Below are 16708 nucleotides of genomic sequence, written 5' to 3'. Positions count from 1 at the left end.
ACGTTAGACTTAAAATGCTGGAACTTTCAGCGACCACAACCTGATTCTACATGAAAGTGAATTCAGGCTGTTGGAATAAAAGAATATACATATACGCTGCTTTAGAACAAGATCCTTTGGACTACAGGTAGGACTTATTCGTGGGTCTTAAAGTTAATTAAGCTGTTTATGACTGGCATTTAAAAAATAGAAAACATCAAAGTACAGCACATACAAAGATATTTTTCTTGAATTTTTAATTTCCTTCTGTTGGATTAGCTAGGTAATGAGAACATACATTTTTTATTAAGGGTCCCAAAGGGTGAAAGCTGCTGAGTTAGTATATATTGAGGCAGGGGGGTAGCTACTCTATATCCATGAAAAAAATGTGTGTTAACCTCAGTCTCTCGTCAGAGTTACATGCTAGAAAGCAAGTATGGTAATTCTATGATTTGGACGGTTTTGTTCCATTCTGAGAGGTATTAAATAGAGGGGACTTGAACAAGGAGATTTTTTTTTTAATTTTTTTTTTTTTTTTAGTCTTATTTTTGAGAGAGAGAGAGAAAGAGCGCGTGTGAGCAGGGGAGGAGCAGAGAGAGAGGGAGACACAGAATCCGAAGCAGGCTCCAGCCTCCGAGCCGTCAGCACAGAGCCGGACGCAGGGCTTGAACTCAAGAACTGTGAGATCATGACCTGAGCTGAAGTCGGACGCTTAACCGACTGAGCCACCCGGGCGCCCCAGAACAAGGGGATTTCTTTTCTACCTCCTTAGCTCCCTCGCTGCAGTCCTTGAAAGGAACCAAACCGGGTGGACCCTGAGCTGGAAAGGAATGTGACAGAAAACAGGTGATCTTCCGGGGCGCCTGGATGGCGCAGTCGGTTAAGCGTCCGACTTCAGCCAGGTCACGATCTCGCGGTCCGTGAGTTCGAGCCCCGCATCAGGCTCTGGGCTGATGGCTCGGAGCCTGGAGCCTGTTTCCGATTCTGTGTCTCCCTCTCTCTCTGCCCCTCCCCCGTTCATGCTCTGTCTCTCTCTGTCCCAAAAATAAATAAAAAACGTTGGAAAAAAAAAAACAAAAAACAAACAGGTGATCTTCCGGCTGACAGTGGAAAACAGTTCTGAGGACCAGCCTCACCCAGCATCTCACCACCTGACATGGTCTTTGATAATTACTGGTCTCTCGAGTGTCCTCCACTTGGGACAGGGTCCACGAGAGCAGGGACCCTGTCCTGCTCACTGCTTGAATTCCCAGTGGCTAGATTAGCGCCCAGCACAGACTAGGCACTCAATAAACATCTGCGGGATAAACAAATGGGTGAATGAATGAATGAATGAAGGGGAGGGGCCTGAAGAGGGCCCTCATCCCGAGCACCATATTTTAAATCCTTGCTTTTCCCTGAAGGTACTTCGTAAGCTGTTTCCATCCGGGCTTGGTTTTCCCCAGACTGGTTCAGATCTTGGCCACGATTCTTTCCTCAAATAACTGCGTTCGAGGATACGATCAGATTATTGTTCAGCTGGACAGAGTAAGTGTTACTGAAACCGATCAGCAAGGAGTCGGGGCGGTGGGGGAGGGGCTGGCAGACGAGGATGAGAATGAATCACTTTAACTCTGGCCATGGGCCTTGAAAACGCATCATCCCTCATGGGGGGGGGGGGAGGTGGTTGTAGAGTTTGTGAGCTGGGCGGGACTGACCACTGATGACAGCAGGTCAGGGCTGTTCATTTCACAGAAAAAAAAAAAAAAAAAGAATTCACTGGACAAGGAGACCTCAGGATGTTGCTGACTGAGGAGGAGGAAGGAATGAAAGACACACAACGGATGTGGCTACTTTTTTTTTTTTTTTTTTTTTTTACTTTGAACATTAGCATTAAGTTTGTTACCGTACACATCCAAAGGCCCAGCATGTCGGAAATATCATGAAGTGGCACACCTTATACCAGAGTCTCTCAAAGAATAAAATAGACAATGCTACATCGAGTGGTTAAAAATACACACGCAAAAAGTAGTTTTAACAGTCTATAAATTTTTTATACTTAAAATCATGATTGAGTGGAAATTAAAAAGTGCATTTCAATTGCTAAAAAAATAATATTGGTAGAGTTCACACAAGGCGGGGGGAGGGGGGGTGGGAAATCAGTACATTGAGGGATGTGACAGGATGCCGGAAAGGAGACGACTCAGGGAAGCTGGGCTAGCTTGGAGGTTCAGGGGGGGAGTTGGGTTCCGCCTCGCTGCAGCACCCCGGGGCCAAGAGCCCTCCTCTCTGCAGGCTCTTTCCCATCTGAAGGGATCCTGTCCCACTGACCTGTCACCACCCCGACTGAAAGACTTCTCTAAACTTCTTTGCAGCAAGAGAGGTACCTGCCCTACGTGAGTCCAACTTGACCTTCAATTGCGTCTTCGCAGAGGTAGGAGAGGGCCACTGCCCCCTTCTGAACTTGACACAAGTACCCCAGCCGCGTGGCCTTGAGCCTCGGGAGCTGGCGGGCGGAACAGGGACCAAGCAGCTTCTGTTTTGTCAAACTCCTTTGGACAAATGTTCAACATTCAACTTTGTAAACCTAATGCTAAACAACTCCTGGCAAGCAAACTGGATTTTCTTTTAAGAAGCGAGGAAAAGTGCAAGTGATTTCAGTACTGGCGGGGCGGGGCGGGGGTGGGGGGTAACAAAAATAAAACCCAACAAGTTACTTCTGGCCACCTGTTACCTACACCAATCAATCACAGCTCCAGTTTCGCCTTTTGTCAAGTGTAGGAGTGGGTCAGCCTGGGCCGGGGTTCGGGGCAGGATCCAGGCAGAGATCTGGTCAGAAGGGAAGGCGGCTCTAGGCGCAGGTGCCCCCAGCTCTACGGGGTAAACAGTGCCGTGCGGGGCTTTGCCCTGGGCTGTCACTGACCGGCCCACGGTGGGGCAGATGCCGCCACGAGTACGAAACTCCTGGTCAGAGAGCGGAAGGGGGTCAGCAGCCCTGGGACAAGTCACTGACAGAGGGAACACGGACTGAATCCTAACCTGGAGAGGGACCTCCCAGGGGTCAGGATGCAGGGTCCAAGGCCGAGGACTTGCTCGCTGGTGTAACAGACATCCACTGGAGCCCAGCAGAGAAGCATTTCCTCGTTCGTACTCCAGAGTCTCCCCCTACCCCCACCCCGCTGCTCTTGTGCCTCTCAGAGATGTGATGGCCCTGTGCTGGTGGTGGCATTTGTAAGGAAGAAGTGAGGAGGGCTGCCTTCCTGCTCTGCACAACCAGGCCCCCATGGGATGGTCCTAGCTTTCAATCTCCGGGCACCATTGTTTGAAGCGGCTAATTAAGCTGCCTGACCCCACTCTTCAATCTTGGTTTGCATCCTGAAGGCGTAACTACTGGACTTTGTAATAAGGGAAAATGTCTTAAAAACAAAGATCTATAAATAAGCACTGAGCCAAGAGAGGACATTCTGCAAGAGACTTAAAAGCACGCTCTTTCTTCCGAAGGTGAATAAAGACGCCGAAGTACTTTGTTGCTCCCTTGTGGACAGAGCCGGTACTGCTCATGGGGTAGAATCACACAGCCCTTGCCGAGGCATGAACACAATGCATGTTTGAACTTACGGGAGATTGAGAAGAATCCGTCGGATTTTCAGAGGCTGCAGACCTATCCTTTGGGATACAACATTAGAAGGAAACACCAAAATTATGCTACACAGTCTCTTTCTTTCCCACTTTTGGAAAGACCCAGTGAGTTGGCTAACCAAGGACAGAAAGGCTATTTCTAAGACTGTTAAGAGATTCTGAAAGGATCAGCTATTTCCCACCGACTTTCAAATGCAATTACACACAGCCTCGAGTCCTACGCAGGCTGTGATGTGACGTCTCTGTCTCTGCCTTTCTGAGCACACGGTCCCTTTTCACCTGGAAAAAGACAGGCAGGGAGGAAGCTGCGTTCGTTCAGCGGAGCTGGATATTCAGAAACCACCTGATTCTTTGGCACATCCCCGTCAGAGAGAGGCTCCCTGGCTGGTCAAAACCAACAAATGCAAGTACTCCATTTCCTTCCGACGTGAAGCGAAATTCACCGCCCCTACCCCTTCTTGCCACGTCCCCACTTTCCACTTGTACCCCAGGGTGCTTTCAAGTAACTTGTAACATCCCTGATCTCACCAGAGAAGCTCAAATAGCGTGAAAGGAACCTGCGACCAGAAGGTGGAGGGGACGCTTCTCAGGGACAAGGGCCCTTCGATAACTTGTGCCAAACGTCTCCTAACACTGAAGACATGACCGAGCCGGCGGTCCGTCTCAGGGATGTGGCTGCTCCGCGTGGGAACCCGCCGCGGCTCTCCCCAACCTGTGGTATGTGTGGCCTGTGACTCCCAAGGGAAGCCACGCATGTCGAAGTGGTTACTTTAGGGAGCCAGTTACAATACAAGAGGCCAACTTCTAGGTCAATCGTGGGGACCATCGAGGAAAACGTTAAGCGAAAAGCCCTTGAAACGAGAAAACCCTTGATACTTAATTCCATAGAAATCTACTTTTTGCATTCTGTGAGCTGGCCTTCCCATTCCAAACGACCTGGGAGGCCTTCAGAGGTCTTGAATTTCTTCATTTTCAAACGCAACCAATCCCCACAAGTTTGCACCGTCTCACCAACGACATACGGTCGCCAGACAAAAAAGGGTGAGGAGTTTATTAACAGCTGCCTTCACAGACTCCCACTTTGTGTGGCTCTTAGTCTTGAAAACCTGAGTTATTAGTATGATTAGCTTTCAGGAAAGGGCCATGGCAACTTAGGTCAGAGAGGAAAAGTTTTGACTAAGACCAAAATAACTCCACTTAGCAGATTTCGTTCCCTTACAAAAAGAGAAAAGAAAATGAAACCGAGTTTCCTCGTCGTACAGAGTTCTATTTGTTTTCGGTGTGGGAGGAGAACTGAACAGGGAACGAGAGACCCGCACGACACCGCGCACGTCAGCTTTGACTGGGAAAGATCGGCCCGTTGTTAACAACGGTTTATCGATAAGGTGCTCGGATCACACGGAGAACGTACTGCAACCCGCTTTTTATTCCATCCTTCATATGTTATGCATCAGTCATACTTTAGGAGTTAATTAGATGAGAGCCAGTGGAAAAGAAAGGAACTGGACGTTTCTGAGGGACAGGCGGATGAGATAGGCATCCATGAAGGGCCGCTGATAAACCCAGAGAGCAAGTTTAAAGTAATTGGACTACACTAAAATGATGGGTACGATCTTCCGGAATGTTCCTGGAAGACAGAGAGGGCAACGCAGGAGCAGGACGCAGCAACAGCAGCGCTCGGGGTCCCTTAATCAGAAAGGGGAGGGGGGGGAGGGTGCCGTTTGGCAAGACCATGGTGAGAAGGAGCTGTTCAAAAGAGGTGCTCGGTGACCTTTACTTCTAAAGGAACATCTAGTTTCCGGTGAGAGGAAAAGCGAATGAGGGGTAAGGGTAAAACCTTCCATCATTAGAGATGTTAATGCGTCAAGACGTAAGACAGAAGCGAAAGCATGAAGTGGGATCTAAAAGCGACCTAGGGAAACAGAACAGGGAGAGGTTCAAAGTTCACATCCAAGGTTTCAGCTAGTTTGCAGGGCCAAACCAACTAGGGCAAGGGTGGCTTCCGACACTCAGCAGAAGGAGATATTCAGAGGTAGGATTCAGACCAGGAAAAGAATGTTCCAGGATGCTGGCTTTTTTGAAGGCACTCGGGAACGGAGTGAGAGAGCGTGAAGAAGCTTCAGAGAGACAATGGGGGATCCGGGAGAGGTGTGCACTCACTGATCTGTCACAAGGAAATAAAAACCACCGCAGGAACACTGTGACAATACATATTCCATCGAGTCACACACAGAGTAACAAGGTAGTAGAGATCCACTTTGTTAAGTAGTTTCTTACAACAAGATAGCTTCTACACAGGGAGTCAGAGAGAGAAGTCTGTTTTCTGGAGCTGCCTCTCGGCCGAACAGTTTTGACCGAGATCAAGAATTCGGTAAGTGATACGCGATCTGGTTCTTTAAACGAGTTCCCTGAAGCTAAGGCTTCAAAGCTGGGACGACCGAGGAGTCTGCTTTTCCTTTGAATCTTGCAAAACCGATCCTCTGGGACAAAAAGGTCCGGTCACAAAGTCTATAAAAGGTCGGGAGAGTATAAAAGTACAGTGTTATGAAAGTGGACATACTGATGGCAACTTTTATGGCTTCCATAGAAAGTGGAGAGAGGATCTCTGGTTTGCTTTATCGAGGTAGCGTCCAGGGCTGGAAGGCCATCATCATTTAGTACAAATGCTACAGATGACCGAAGCAGGGTGGTAATGTTCCTATTGCATAAGAATGCCACTAACTCCAGTGGCTAATGACCTTTCATTCCTGAAAAAAAATGATCTTTTGGGGGGGAATTTCCTATCCGGACTTAGGCAACGGGCAATTAAAACCCGGTATTTACTTGTTCAATCGTATAGTCTGAGGAATTCCAAGCGAGCTGGGTTTTGTCGTGGTACAACAGCTGATACACTTCTTAAATGGAACGTATCCCCTTTTCCACTAAGTACTTCCCACAGTCTAGAACAGCATGGAAATGTGCATCGTGTGGATCGGCGATGTAGTACAAGTTGTCTCTTCTAGGCAGTAGCTCACACAGAAGTTTCTCTAACTTTTTAATCCTTTTTTTTTTTTTTTTTGGTACAATAAAATCCGACCCACCATTCTGCTTCACTGACTGAAATCCACAAGGTAGGGTAAATAAATATCATCGGCAACAGATTGTTATTTCTGCTCAATCTTCTCAAAATTTCAAACTTCCAGGGAGATAAAAAATTAAACGAAACGCACATATCCACGTAACAAACGTAAGGACTGAAAAAAATGTCGAGAAGTAGAAAATTCGAAGTTGACAAGCATCTCTTTAGCGTGTTTCGCCTTCGGTCAGTACACTAGGGGCAGTCGAGGTACAGGGAGCATTCTGGCCACAATGAAAAGGTGCTTCCAGCAGATGTAGTTTTTTTTTTAATTTTTATTTAAAAAAAAATCTTTTTAAAATGTTTGTGTATTTCTGAGACAGAGAGAGACAGAGCATGAGTGGGGAAGGGGCAGAGAGAGAGGGAGACACAGAACCGGAAGCAGGCTCCAGGCTCCGAGCCGTCAGCACAGAGCCCGATGCAAGGCTCGAACTCACAAACCGTGAGATCATGACCTGAGCCGAAGTCGGTCACTCAACCGACTGAGCCACCCAGGCGCCCCTCAGCAAATGTAGTTTTTAAAAAGACAACCATGGTAATGCCGTCCTCCGTCATTAATTTAGAACAATGAATGTAAGTGATAGACCGTGAAAAGACACGTGGCTGATTTGCGAAGATTTCTTTGAACTACGGTAAAGTCTTAGATGGAGACTCCCTGCTCGCTACAAATAAGAATCAAATCACAAATAGATGTGGAAATGAAGCCACGTGCCTTTAAACTGCTCCCCTTGTTTTCTTCAAATTAAAACGTCTAACTCAGTCTGAGTCTCCCTGACTCCATTTGAGAAAGCAGCAAGCAGCCTTTCATTAAGGCTAAGGAAGAGTTTATATCTGAATGATAAATCTATGAGATAAGAATGGGGGGGGGGGGGAAGGCAATGTCGACTCAAGAAAGTCCTTGGGAAGTTTCTTCAAGTAAGCCTTAACCCTACCAAAGAAAGAAACAAGCCTTTGAAGACAGTGAAATTAAGTAATGGGAAACAACCTCAATTGGGTATCGCTAGGACGCTGAAAGGTGGCCTTTGTTGTCTTAGCAGACTAAGGACGGGATGAGGGCTAAGGGCTCAAACTCCTCCGTGGTTCTTTTCTTCGTAAACAGATAGCAAACGGGCATGAAGTTCTGAAGAAGTCACGGGGTGCTGTACTGTAGGCTGGAGGGAACACACAGGATGCAACTTTTACCTTAGTGAAGGACCCCAATCAAATTTCCAACCCTGAGTTGGAGTCTGAAGCATGTTAAACCTGACGCACATATATGTTTAAGGCTTAATCCTGCAGTTCTCATATTCAGAAGCGTTAACGTCGTGAATATTATTTAATGCATCTCATTGTTTATGTGTAATATGACACTGATAAGGAACCGTTATGTGCTGAGCAGTTTTCCTGAAGACTACAAATCCCGGGTCAAGGAAGGTATACCCATCTAGGGGGAAAACAATCAGAAGTTTCCAGATTGTTCCACAATACATTTCACTAGGAACGGTGTCGTGTGACAGTGCTGATTCAAAAGACAAAACAAAAACAAATCCTTTTTTGCTTCTGTTAAGGGTGGTGGTGATTATTTGCTTCATACTGGTTTTCCTATGTAAGTAGGTATTTTCTTATGGCTATATTCACTTGAATGAAAAATCAAATGTGACGACCTGAATTTTCCAGTGTCTCATTATAGTACACTTCATAAAATGGTTGATTTAATGGTCTCAAGTCTAGAATTCAGAATCGCTACCGAATGCCGTAAATTTGTTTAGAATAAAATAAGGTACTAGAACGAATTAAGCTGCGATTTACATCTTTTAAAAAACCATCTTAATATCATAGGCTTGGCCATTAAATAACGGTATGTCCACATAAAGGTGTAGATCCACCCAGAAACTTGTCATGGGAGGTAAAGGAGACTGTGGAGTAAGTAAGGGGACGCAGCCACAAAAGAAATGACAATCACAAACAAGAAACTAATTTTCCTTAATGGTCTGGGTACCTGGGTGCCCGAAAAATGCACGCAAATATTTAAAATAACATTCTTTAGAAATTACATCCAAAAACAGGAAGAAAAGTAGGTCTTGAGATACTTTTCTGCCCCGTTCCAAAATCTTCCTATGCTCATTACAGAAGGCAAAAGGCAATAATCAGAAGGAAAAAAATGAGGAAATTTTAAACCAAAAAGCTACCAGAGAATGTGATATTTTAAAAAGAGGGACTTGATCTCCATCAAGAGTTCCAAATTTTCCTACCACAGAGCTAATCAGCCAGAAAAGTGCTTGAAGTATATCTGCACATTTAATATTAAAAGTTAAAAAATAAATAAAAGCCAGGGTTCTTATTTAGGCAATGATCTAAGAGCCCGAGGCAGTGTGGGGGGTGGGGGAGGAACTGAAGAAATGTCAAGATTAAAAAATAGAGGGAGAGAGAGAAAGAAAGCAGACCCAGCTTTGGAACTCAGTTCTCTGAGATATATATATATATATATATATATATATAAAGTTTTAGCTGTACGGAGTCTGAAGAAATTTGATCAGTTAAGTATGAGCAGTATGTTAGCCCTTCTATTCAGACTTTCCTATATAAGTTCCTGAATGAACGTGCTCTTTCGAAACTTCCCAAACTCGAAAAAGTAACCCATCTTAAAGGTGGTGAGAGATGTTCCCCTCACCACCTGGGAGCACCGCTGTCTGTCGCGTAATTATCTGCAGAGAACAGGGCAGCAAAACATAGGCAGTTTTCTTTCCCTCGCTACGATTTAAACTGTGTTAGGACAGCTCAAAGTTGTGGCTGGATCCATAGCTGAACAGACATTTTAAAAACTCATAGTCAAATCTGTCCTCATCCAAACTTCTCAGCTACTGTCAGCAACATCATTCATGCTTGTGATTTTAGTGTACTATTTCGTATTTTCCTAACAGTTCTAGAAAAATACAGCAGCCTCGAAACGAGCAGTGTCTCGTGAGACTTCCATTTGGTTGTGCCATCGGCTGGACACAAACAAGCCCTGGGGAAAGTGAGACGCAGACGTGAGGGAGAATGATTCTCCATCACTTCCTCCTCCTGACGGCGAACAGCTGGACTCCGATTTCTCGAACACGCAAGCGTGAGGGGACGTCCCTGGAAAGGGTCCAGCTCCCTGCAAATCACCCCACTTAGCGCAGTGACCAAATGAAATCATCCCACTTCACGCGGTAACCAAACGAAACAAAACACGGAGGACAGGAGCGTGTCAACGAGCCCGACAGACGGATGCTTGAGGGTGAAGCAGAGATCTAAAAACTGCCAAGGACTTACGCCAAGTTCTGAAAGCAAGACCTCATTCTGCAGTGACCTGGTGTCTGGAGACCCTCCCGGATGCGTCTAGTCTCTGAAGCACCTTTGAGTTGTACGGATGTAAGAATAACTTTGAACTATAGAAGTTATATGCGTCTTTAAGAATCACATTTTGATGATTATAAAAATTTTTTTTCTATTTTACAACATAGGCCCAGCTACACTGAAAAAATTACACCGCTTATTGAAATACATTTCATTTTAGAAACAGACTACTAAAGAAGTCTATACAAAAACTCTAAAATAATTTCTGTAGTAAAATAAAGAGTGCGTTAGGAGAGCTACACAAAGAAGAAAATTTCTGTCTTTCTCTATAATGCTTGATATACTGTGAAACGCGGCCGGCTCGATTCGGAGGCCAGCGCCAAAAGCTGAAAAGAATTGGTTACGATACACAGTGATACAATTAATGCTCTGGATTAATCTCACAGCCTTCCCGATTAGTACAAAGGAAGCCGGGCCTGTCCCCTCTTTGAGGAGAAGCCCGGGATAGAAAAGCAAGCATACCTCATCAGCTGATATGAAATTATAAAATTCCACAAGTCTGAGTATTCGAAATTTATAAAAGTCCACCAGAAAATGCAAGCGAATTGGGCTTTAGTTCGGTGGTTCCCCTGGTTTAGATGACAGTTCCCTCCGGGAGCGCAAGGCGGTCTTCTCGTTCATTCCCTTGGATGTGTCGATTCCCCAAGACAATGACACAGCTCTTGGTGGAGGCTGAGGAGAGTCTGGCAGCTACAGAAATGCCCACCAGCTCCCTTTCTGCAAACTCACACACGGGCACACAGCTCGTGGAGAACACACTTAAGGAGACGGATGTTAGTGATGCTGTGCTGAACTGTTCTTTTCTGCCAGGTGCCGCAGAAAGTTGTCCTCACCCTGGCCTCGGTGATTTAAAGGCTCGCTCTTAAAGAGAGCTGGGGGCGGCGGGAGGTGCGGGACCGGAGGGATAGGAAGGTGGTGCGGGTGGTGAGGGTGTGGGTGGATGTGGAGGTGTGAGAAGGGGTGCGGGATGGGCCGCGGGGGGAGAGTGCTCGCGGGGCTCATACTGATCGGGGGCGTGGGCGTTGTGGGGGTGTTGGCCACACAAGGAACTGGGGTGGCCGGGGAGGTCGTAAGTGGGATCTGGACAGCAGGCGGCACGTTCACGGGGCTGGTCACCCGAAAGCACTTCTCCTTGTGGGCCTTAAGCATGTTGGAGAAGCGGAACCGCTGGCCACACACATCACACGGATAGGGCTTCTCGCCTGTGTGCGTTCTGCGGTGCCTCTTCATGTTGGGGCGGCTGGTGAAGCTTTTGCCACAGATTTCACAGATAAAGGGTTTCTCTCCTGAGATGAACACAGACACAAGAAAACGATTAACATACTAGGCGGTAATTACGTGCTCACGCTAGTCCTCGTACTCAACGAGGAGATCACCACCACATCGCTCCCGTACGGCATGTTATTATAGCCTAAGAGGCGTTAAGAGGGTCTCCCAAAGTTGGGGCTTCACAAGTAAGAGCGGATAGGAGGAAAACTTACATGCAACCTACCATCTGGGCTTGGTTAAAAAAACAAAAACGACAACAAATCCCCCCCCCAAAAAAAAAAAAAAAATCTACGGTAGTGATCCTTCACATCCGACGTGAAGAACCGTTTAAATCGTTTTCCTGTGCTCAAAGCAGCTAAGGCCGCGGACGCGTCTCTGCCTCTTACATTTAGGCAAGTTAATCTGTTAGCAATTTCTGAATTCCAACCAGAAGAAAGGCTGCTGACAACATCCTGGGGAGCGCAGAAGTCGCTTCGTGTCTACTCGCGCGGGATCCTTAGCATATGGCTTACTTTTTGGTATTGGACTTGGAAAATACTGGGTGGCTCGCCCCACCCCGGGGAACCCCCGCTGCCGTGGCTCCCGGGGGAGAGCTCCTGGCATTTTCGCAGACAACTTCTTCATCATGTGGGACCGCCTGGCCCACCCGAAGAGCCCACGGTGTTCCCGGTGCCAGCGCACTAAATGCTCCCAAGAGATTCTATGAAAACTGTCCCTACATCATTTCCAAATGTCCATGCGTGTGTGTGTGGGGGTGTGGGGGTGCTGAGAGGGGGTCCTGGCCCTGGATGAGAAGCATGGGGCCAATGAGTCAAAAAGGAAACAAAATTGGGGCACCTGGGTGGCTCAGTCGGTTGAGCTTCAACCGGGTTGACTTCAGCTCGGGTCATGATCTCACAGTCCGTGGGTTCGAGCCCCGCGTCGGGCTCTGCGCTGACAGCTCAGAGCATGGAGCCTGCTTCGGATTCTGTGACTCCTTCTCTCTGCCCCTCCACCTCTCACACTCTCTCTCTGTCTCTCTCTCAAAAATAAATAAACATTTTTAAAAAAGGAAACAAAATTCCCTGTCAAGGCACTTAGGGGAGAAATAAGGGCTTGATTTTTAGGGTTCCTCACTTCCTCTGGATGACGACACAGTTCCATGCTGCCAGCCCACCCTTCTACCCAAGCCATAGGGGGAAACAGAACAGGTTTTGAACGCATACATCCATCAATCACTTCATGCGGATGCCGTGCTGAGAACCTGTGTGCGTGCCCTTCAGCGGACATATGCTTGTATTTATTAATTCCTTCACCAATTCTCAGAGTACAGAGCTTGTGCCTTTACTGTAACTCCTGCTACAAGAGTCTGTTCTCAGCTCAGGTCGGCTCCCTTTCGTTTCCAACAGTGTCCTCGCCCTACTCAGTATAAATAGCTGTGGTGTACGGACCCTTCCTGTGTGCCTGATACCGTTCCCATCACTTCACGTCTGTGAACTTCGGTGATCCTCCCAGGGACAGACCTGGGTAGGAGGCAGCTATGTTATCGTCCCTGTTTTACTGATAAGGAAATTAAGAAAGCTGCCCGGGGTTCTACAGCTAGAGGAGAGCCAGGATTTAAAACCCTGCAGTCTGGTTCCAGGGTGTGCTTTCGATACATAAAACACAGCCCTTCGTGTGGCGGAGCTTTGGGCATCCCTGCACACATGGAGGAATGTTATTTTCCTACCATTCTCCGCTTGGGGACCCCTCCGTACACAAGGAGGGAACACCTCTGTACCCGTATCGGAGTCCTTATTTCTTTTTTTTTAAAAAAGTGTTTTTTTTTTAATGTTTATTTATGTTTGAGAGAGACAGAGCATGAGCGGGGTTGGGGCAGAGAGAGAGGGAGACACAGAACTCGAAGCAGGCTCCAGGCTCTGAGCTGTCAGCACAGAGCCCGACGCGGGGCTCGAACTCACCAACCGTGAGATCACGACCTGAGCCGAAGTCGGACACTCAACCGACTGAGCCACCCAGGCGCCCCTGTAGTCCTTATTTCTTATCTTTGCCTTTGAGAACTGACCTCTCCCATTACCCTCCTTCTGTGAAAGCCAGAACTCTCCTTGCTTCCTCAAGAGACCGGGCTGTGCAGTCAGGGGGGATCAGTTTTGTCTCTAATGACCAGCACTAGTTTCTGACGTCATACTCCTCTTATCTTTCAGCTTTTCGTTATCCAATTGCTGCCACTGCTAGGCTCTTCTCTGTGATCCACATTCAACTTTCTGGGTAAGTTCGGAGCCCAACTTGTTTTCTTTCATTTTAACCCATTTCCTCCGACTACCTTAAAGACTTCAAATTCTCTGTTAAATGGGGTTCATTACATCAATATGGCGCACCCATCTGAGTGGACAGCACCGTTAACAAATACTATAAAGCTGTAGAATTCAAATTCCTAACGTGAGAATCCACACTCTATTAAGTAAAACAATCAACTTAAATGAGAATGCACACACGGTATTACCCTCTTTTGGTGAAAAACATCTGTAGAAAAAATATGGAAAGAACCACAACAAATGTCGGTGATTACCCGGAGGCGATGGGCTGATGAGTGATGTTTTGTTTTTTATGCTTATGTGTACATTCTGTTTCTCTTAAATAAACGCCACTTACTTACATAATATAATGTTTTAAAAGCACACCTGTTGGATAACCTTTCAACCCCCCTGGGCCCCTCCCTCCCTCCTGGACTCTCCAGAACTAGTCCTCGCTCCCAAAAGCTGGTTGGAAACAAAGCCAAAGGACTTACTCTTTGAATTATTAGTCTACTCTGAGCAAACGCTGTCCACCTGACTCACGGACCACATTTTAGGCACACTAGACCCTGCGCCACAAACAGCATATCCTCACTGTAAGCTTACTTTCTGTTGTGTGCTCCATTCCGGATCGAATCCTGGACCTCTCTAGCCATCTCTCACGTGTAGTCCTCTAGGCTGTAATGGTTTGCCATAGAAAGGGCCCACAACTCTTAGGACCCGCCTCCCACAAATCTATGGGATCACATTTCAATGGGTCCTTTTCATTGCTTAGTAATCTTCTATTCATTTCTTGAAGTCCTACCACATTTTCCACATTTGTTGTTCCAGACGTGAGTCTACAATCCCCCTTGCCTCTAACTCTCATTACTCATCCGGCCCCAACTAACTGTGCTAATGAGTGATGGGAAGGTCTCCTGAAGACCTCGGGGTAAGATGAAAATGAGGCTGAAATAAGGGAGAATCAAAATGTACTATGTGTGCGCGGCCACCTGCACAACGTCCCACTTTGCAGAAGAGCTGGTAGATGGGTGACCGGAAGACACGCTAAAGCGAAGTCCATCACGGCAAACAGAAAAGTATCTCAACACAAATACATCTAGACAGAAGGCCTATTACATAAAAAGCTAAGCCCGACTGGAGGAAGCAGTGTTGTAATGAGTGTGAAGGAAGAGCGTTAGAAATGAAGGCAGAGAATCTACATGGAAGATAGGAAAGAACAAGAATTGGGCTGGCTAGTTGGGTTGCCTTTTGCACTGTTCAAAGGGATAAGCGATCTTGGTTTCCAGTCTGCTTAGTATGAATACCCTTGAGCAGCAGCAGAAACCCGCAGATCAATGTGTGTGGCCTAAAATCTCTCTCTTCAGCTTTAAACCCATTTTTTTACAGACTGCCTACTGGGTATTTCCACTTGCACGTCCCACGGAGGTCTCACAACTAACAGGTGCAAGGGGTGCCTAGGTGGCTCAGTCGGTTAAGCGTCTGACTTCGGCTCGGGTCATAATCTCACGACTCGTGGGTTCGAGCCCCATGTTGGGCTCTGTGCTGCCAGCTCAGAGCCTGGAGCCTGCTTCAAGTTCTATTTCTCCCTCTGTTCCTCCCTCGCTCATGCACTCTGTCTCTCTCAAAAATAAATAAAGGCTAAAAAAAAAAAAAAAAAAAACAACCTAACAAGTGCAAAATTAAATTCATTATCTTGCCTAGCAAACGTGCCCCTCCATCCACCGTTCTCTGTCTTGACAAATGGCATTCAAGACCCAAACCTGGGACTACCCCTTGATTCTTCCCTCGCACACCACCTTTATCCAATCAGTCACCAAGTTCACCTCCCTGGTGCATCACTTTCATTTCACCCACTGCCATTACCACAGTCCGTATCCTCACCCTCATTCCCCTAGATTATCTGCAATAGCCACCTGACTGGTTTCGCCATCCCTTTTCTCGCTCCCCGCCCTCCAGCCCAATCTCCACAGGCAGCCAGAGAGAACTTTCAAGAGCTGTGTCACAACCTGCTCAAAGCCATTCAAGAACTTCCCACTGTCGTTAGAATAAAGTCCAAACGTTTTTACACGTCTTATGGGTGTGTGTGTGTGTGTGTGTGTGTGTGTGTGTGTGAGTGAGACCTGGCACCTGGTCTCCAGTAACACGTCTCATCACACTCCACACCAGGCCGTGCCTGTCCCCCAAACTCTAGCCAACCTCATTTAGTTCCGCGTACTTGCTGTGCTCTCATCAGCGAACCAGTGTGGTGCCTCGTGTGTCTGCCCCCTAGACTCACTGCAAGCCCTGTGAACCCAGGGATGTTTCAGTCCTGTTCACTACAGGAGCCCAATTTGGTAGGTTCTTTTTTTTTTTTTTTAATTTTTATTTATTTCTTTTTAAGTAGGCTTCATTGCCCAGCACAGAGCCCAACGCGGGGCTTGAACTCAGGACCTTGAGATCAAGACCTGAACTGAGATCAAGAGTTGGATACTTAACTGACTGGGCCACCCAGGTGCCCCCCCACAATTCGGTTGGTTCTTTTTTCTTAATTTTTTGTATATTTATTTATTTTTGAGAGACAGAGAGAGGCAGAGCACAAGTGGGGGAGGGGCAGAGAGAGAATGAGACACAGAATCCGAAGCAGGCTCCAGGCTCCGAGCTGTCAGCACAGAGCCCGATGTGGGGCTCGAACTCACAGACCGTGAGATCATGACCTGAGCTGAAGTCGGACGCTTAACCGACTGAGCCCCCCAGGCGCCCCTGGTTGGTTCTTGACTGATGTTTATGAACAACTATGTGTTACTTTAAGACATTAAGACATGCGTGCCCTGGCATGTCAGCATCTCAGAAACGGACACACACCCGACAATCAATGGTGTGGCATTTTTACTTGGCAACATTTTCTTAGCAGTGTGCAAATGAAGTCTGTCTTACGAGGGATGGCTGCAATCAGGTTCAATGACATATGGTACTCACTATTAAGATCTTTCAATTACCTTCCTCTCCTGTAATTCCCCATCCCTACCAATCTTCTGATAATTTAGCTTCCGATATAGATTTTTATTTAGGCAAAGAACATGACGGCCAAAGAAATAAGAGCTCTGAGCCACCT

At 46.9% G+C, this 16708-nt stretch overlaps 1 protein-coding gene across 1 annotated transcript in view; it reads right to left on the bottom strand.

Moving 5' to 3' along the window:
• Positions 1-6628: 6628 nt before the first annotated feature.
• Positions 6629-16708, bottom strand: part of ZNF652 (zinc finger protein 652) — a 56801-nt gene continuing 46721 nt past the window's right edge. Inside the window, exon 6 of the mRNA XM_049635872.1 lies at positions 6629-11358. Within this exon, the coding sequence (XP_049491829.1) occupies positions 10847-11358 (512 nt within the window). The 3' untranslated portion in view covers positions 6629-10846. The remainder of the gene's footprint in view (positions 11359-16708) is intronic.

The sequence above is a fragment of the Panthera uncia genome, chromosome E1 (genome assembly GCF_023721935.1).
Source record: "Panthera uncia isolate 11264 chromosome E1, Puncia_PCG_1.0, whole genome shotgun sequence".
NCBI lineage: Eukaryota > Metazoa > Chordata > Mammalia > Carnivora > Felidae > Panthera > Panthera uncia.
This window is presented reverse-complemented; position numbering and strand designations above follow the sequence as displayed.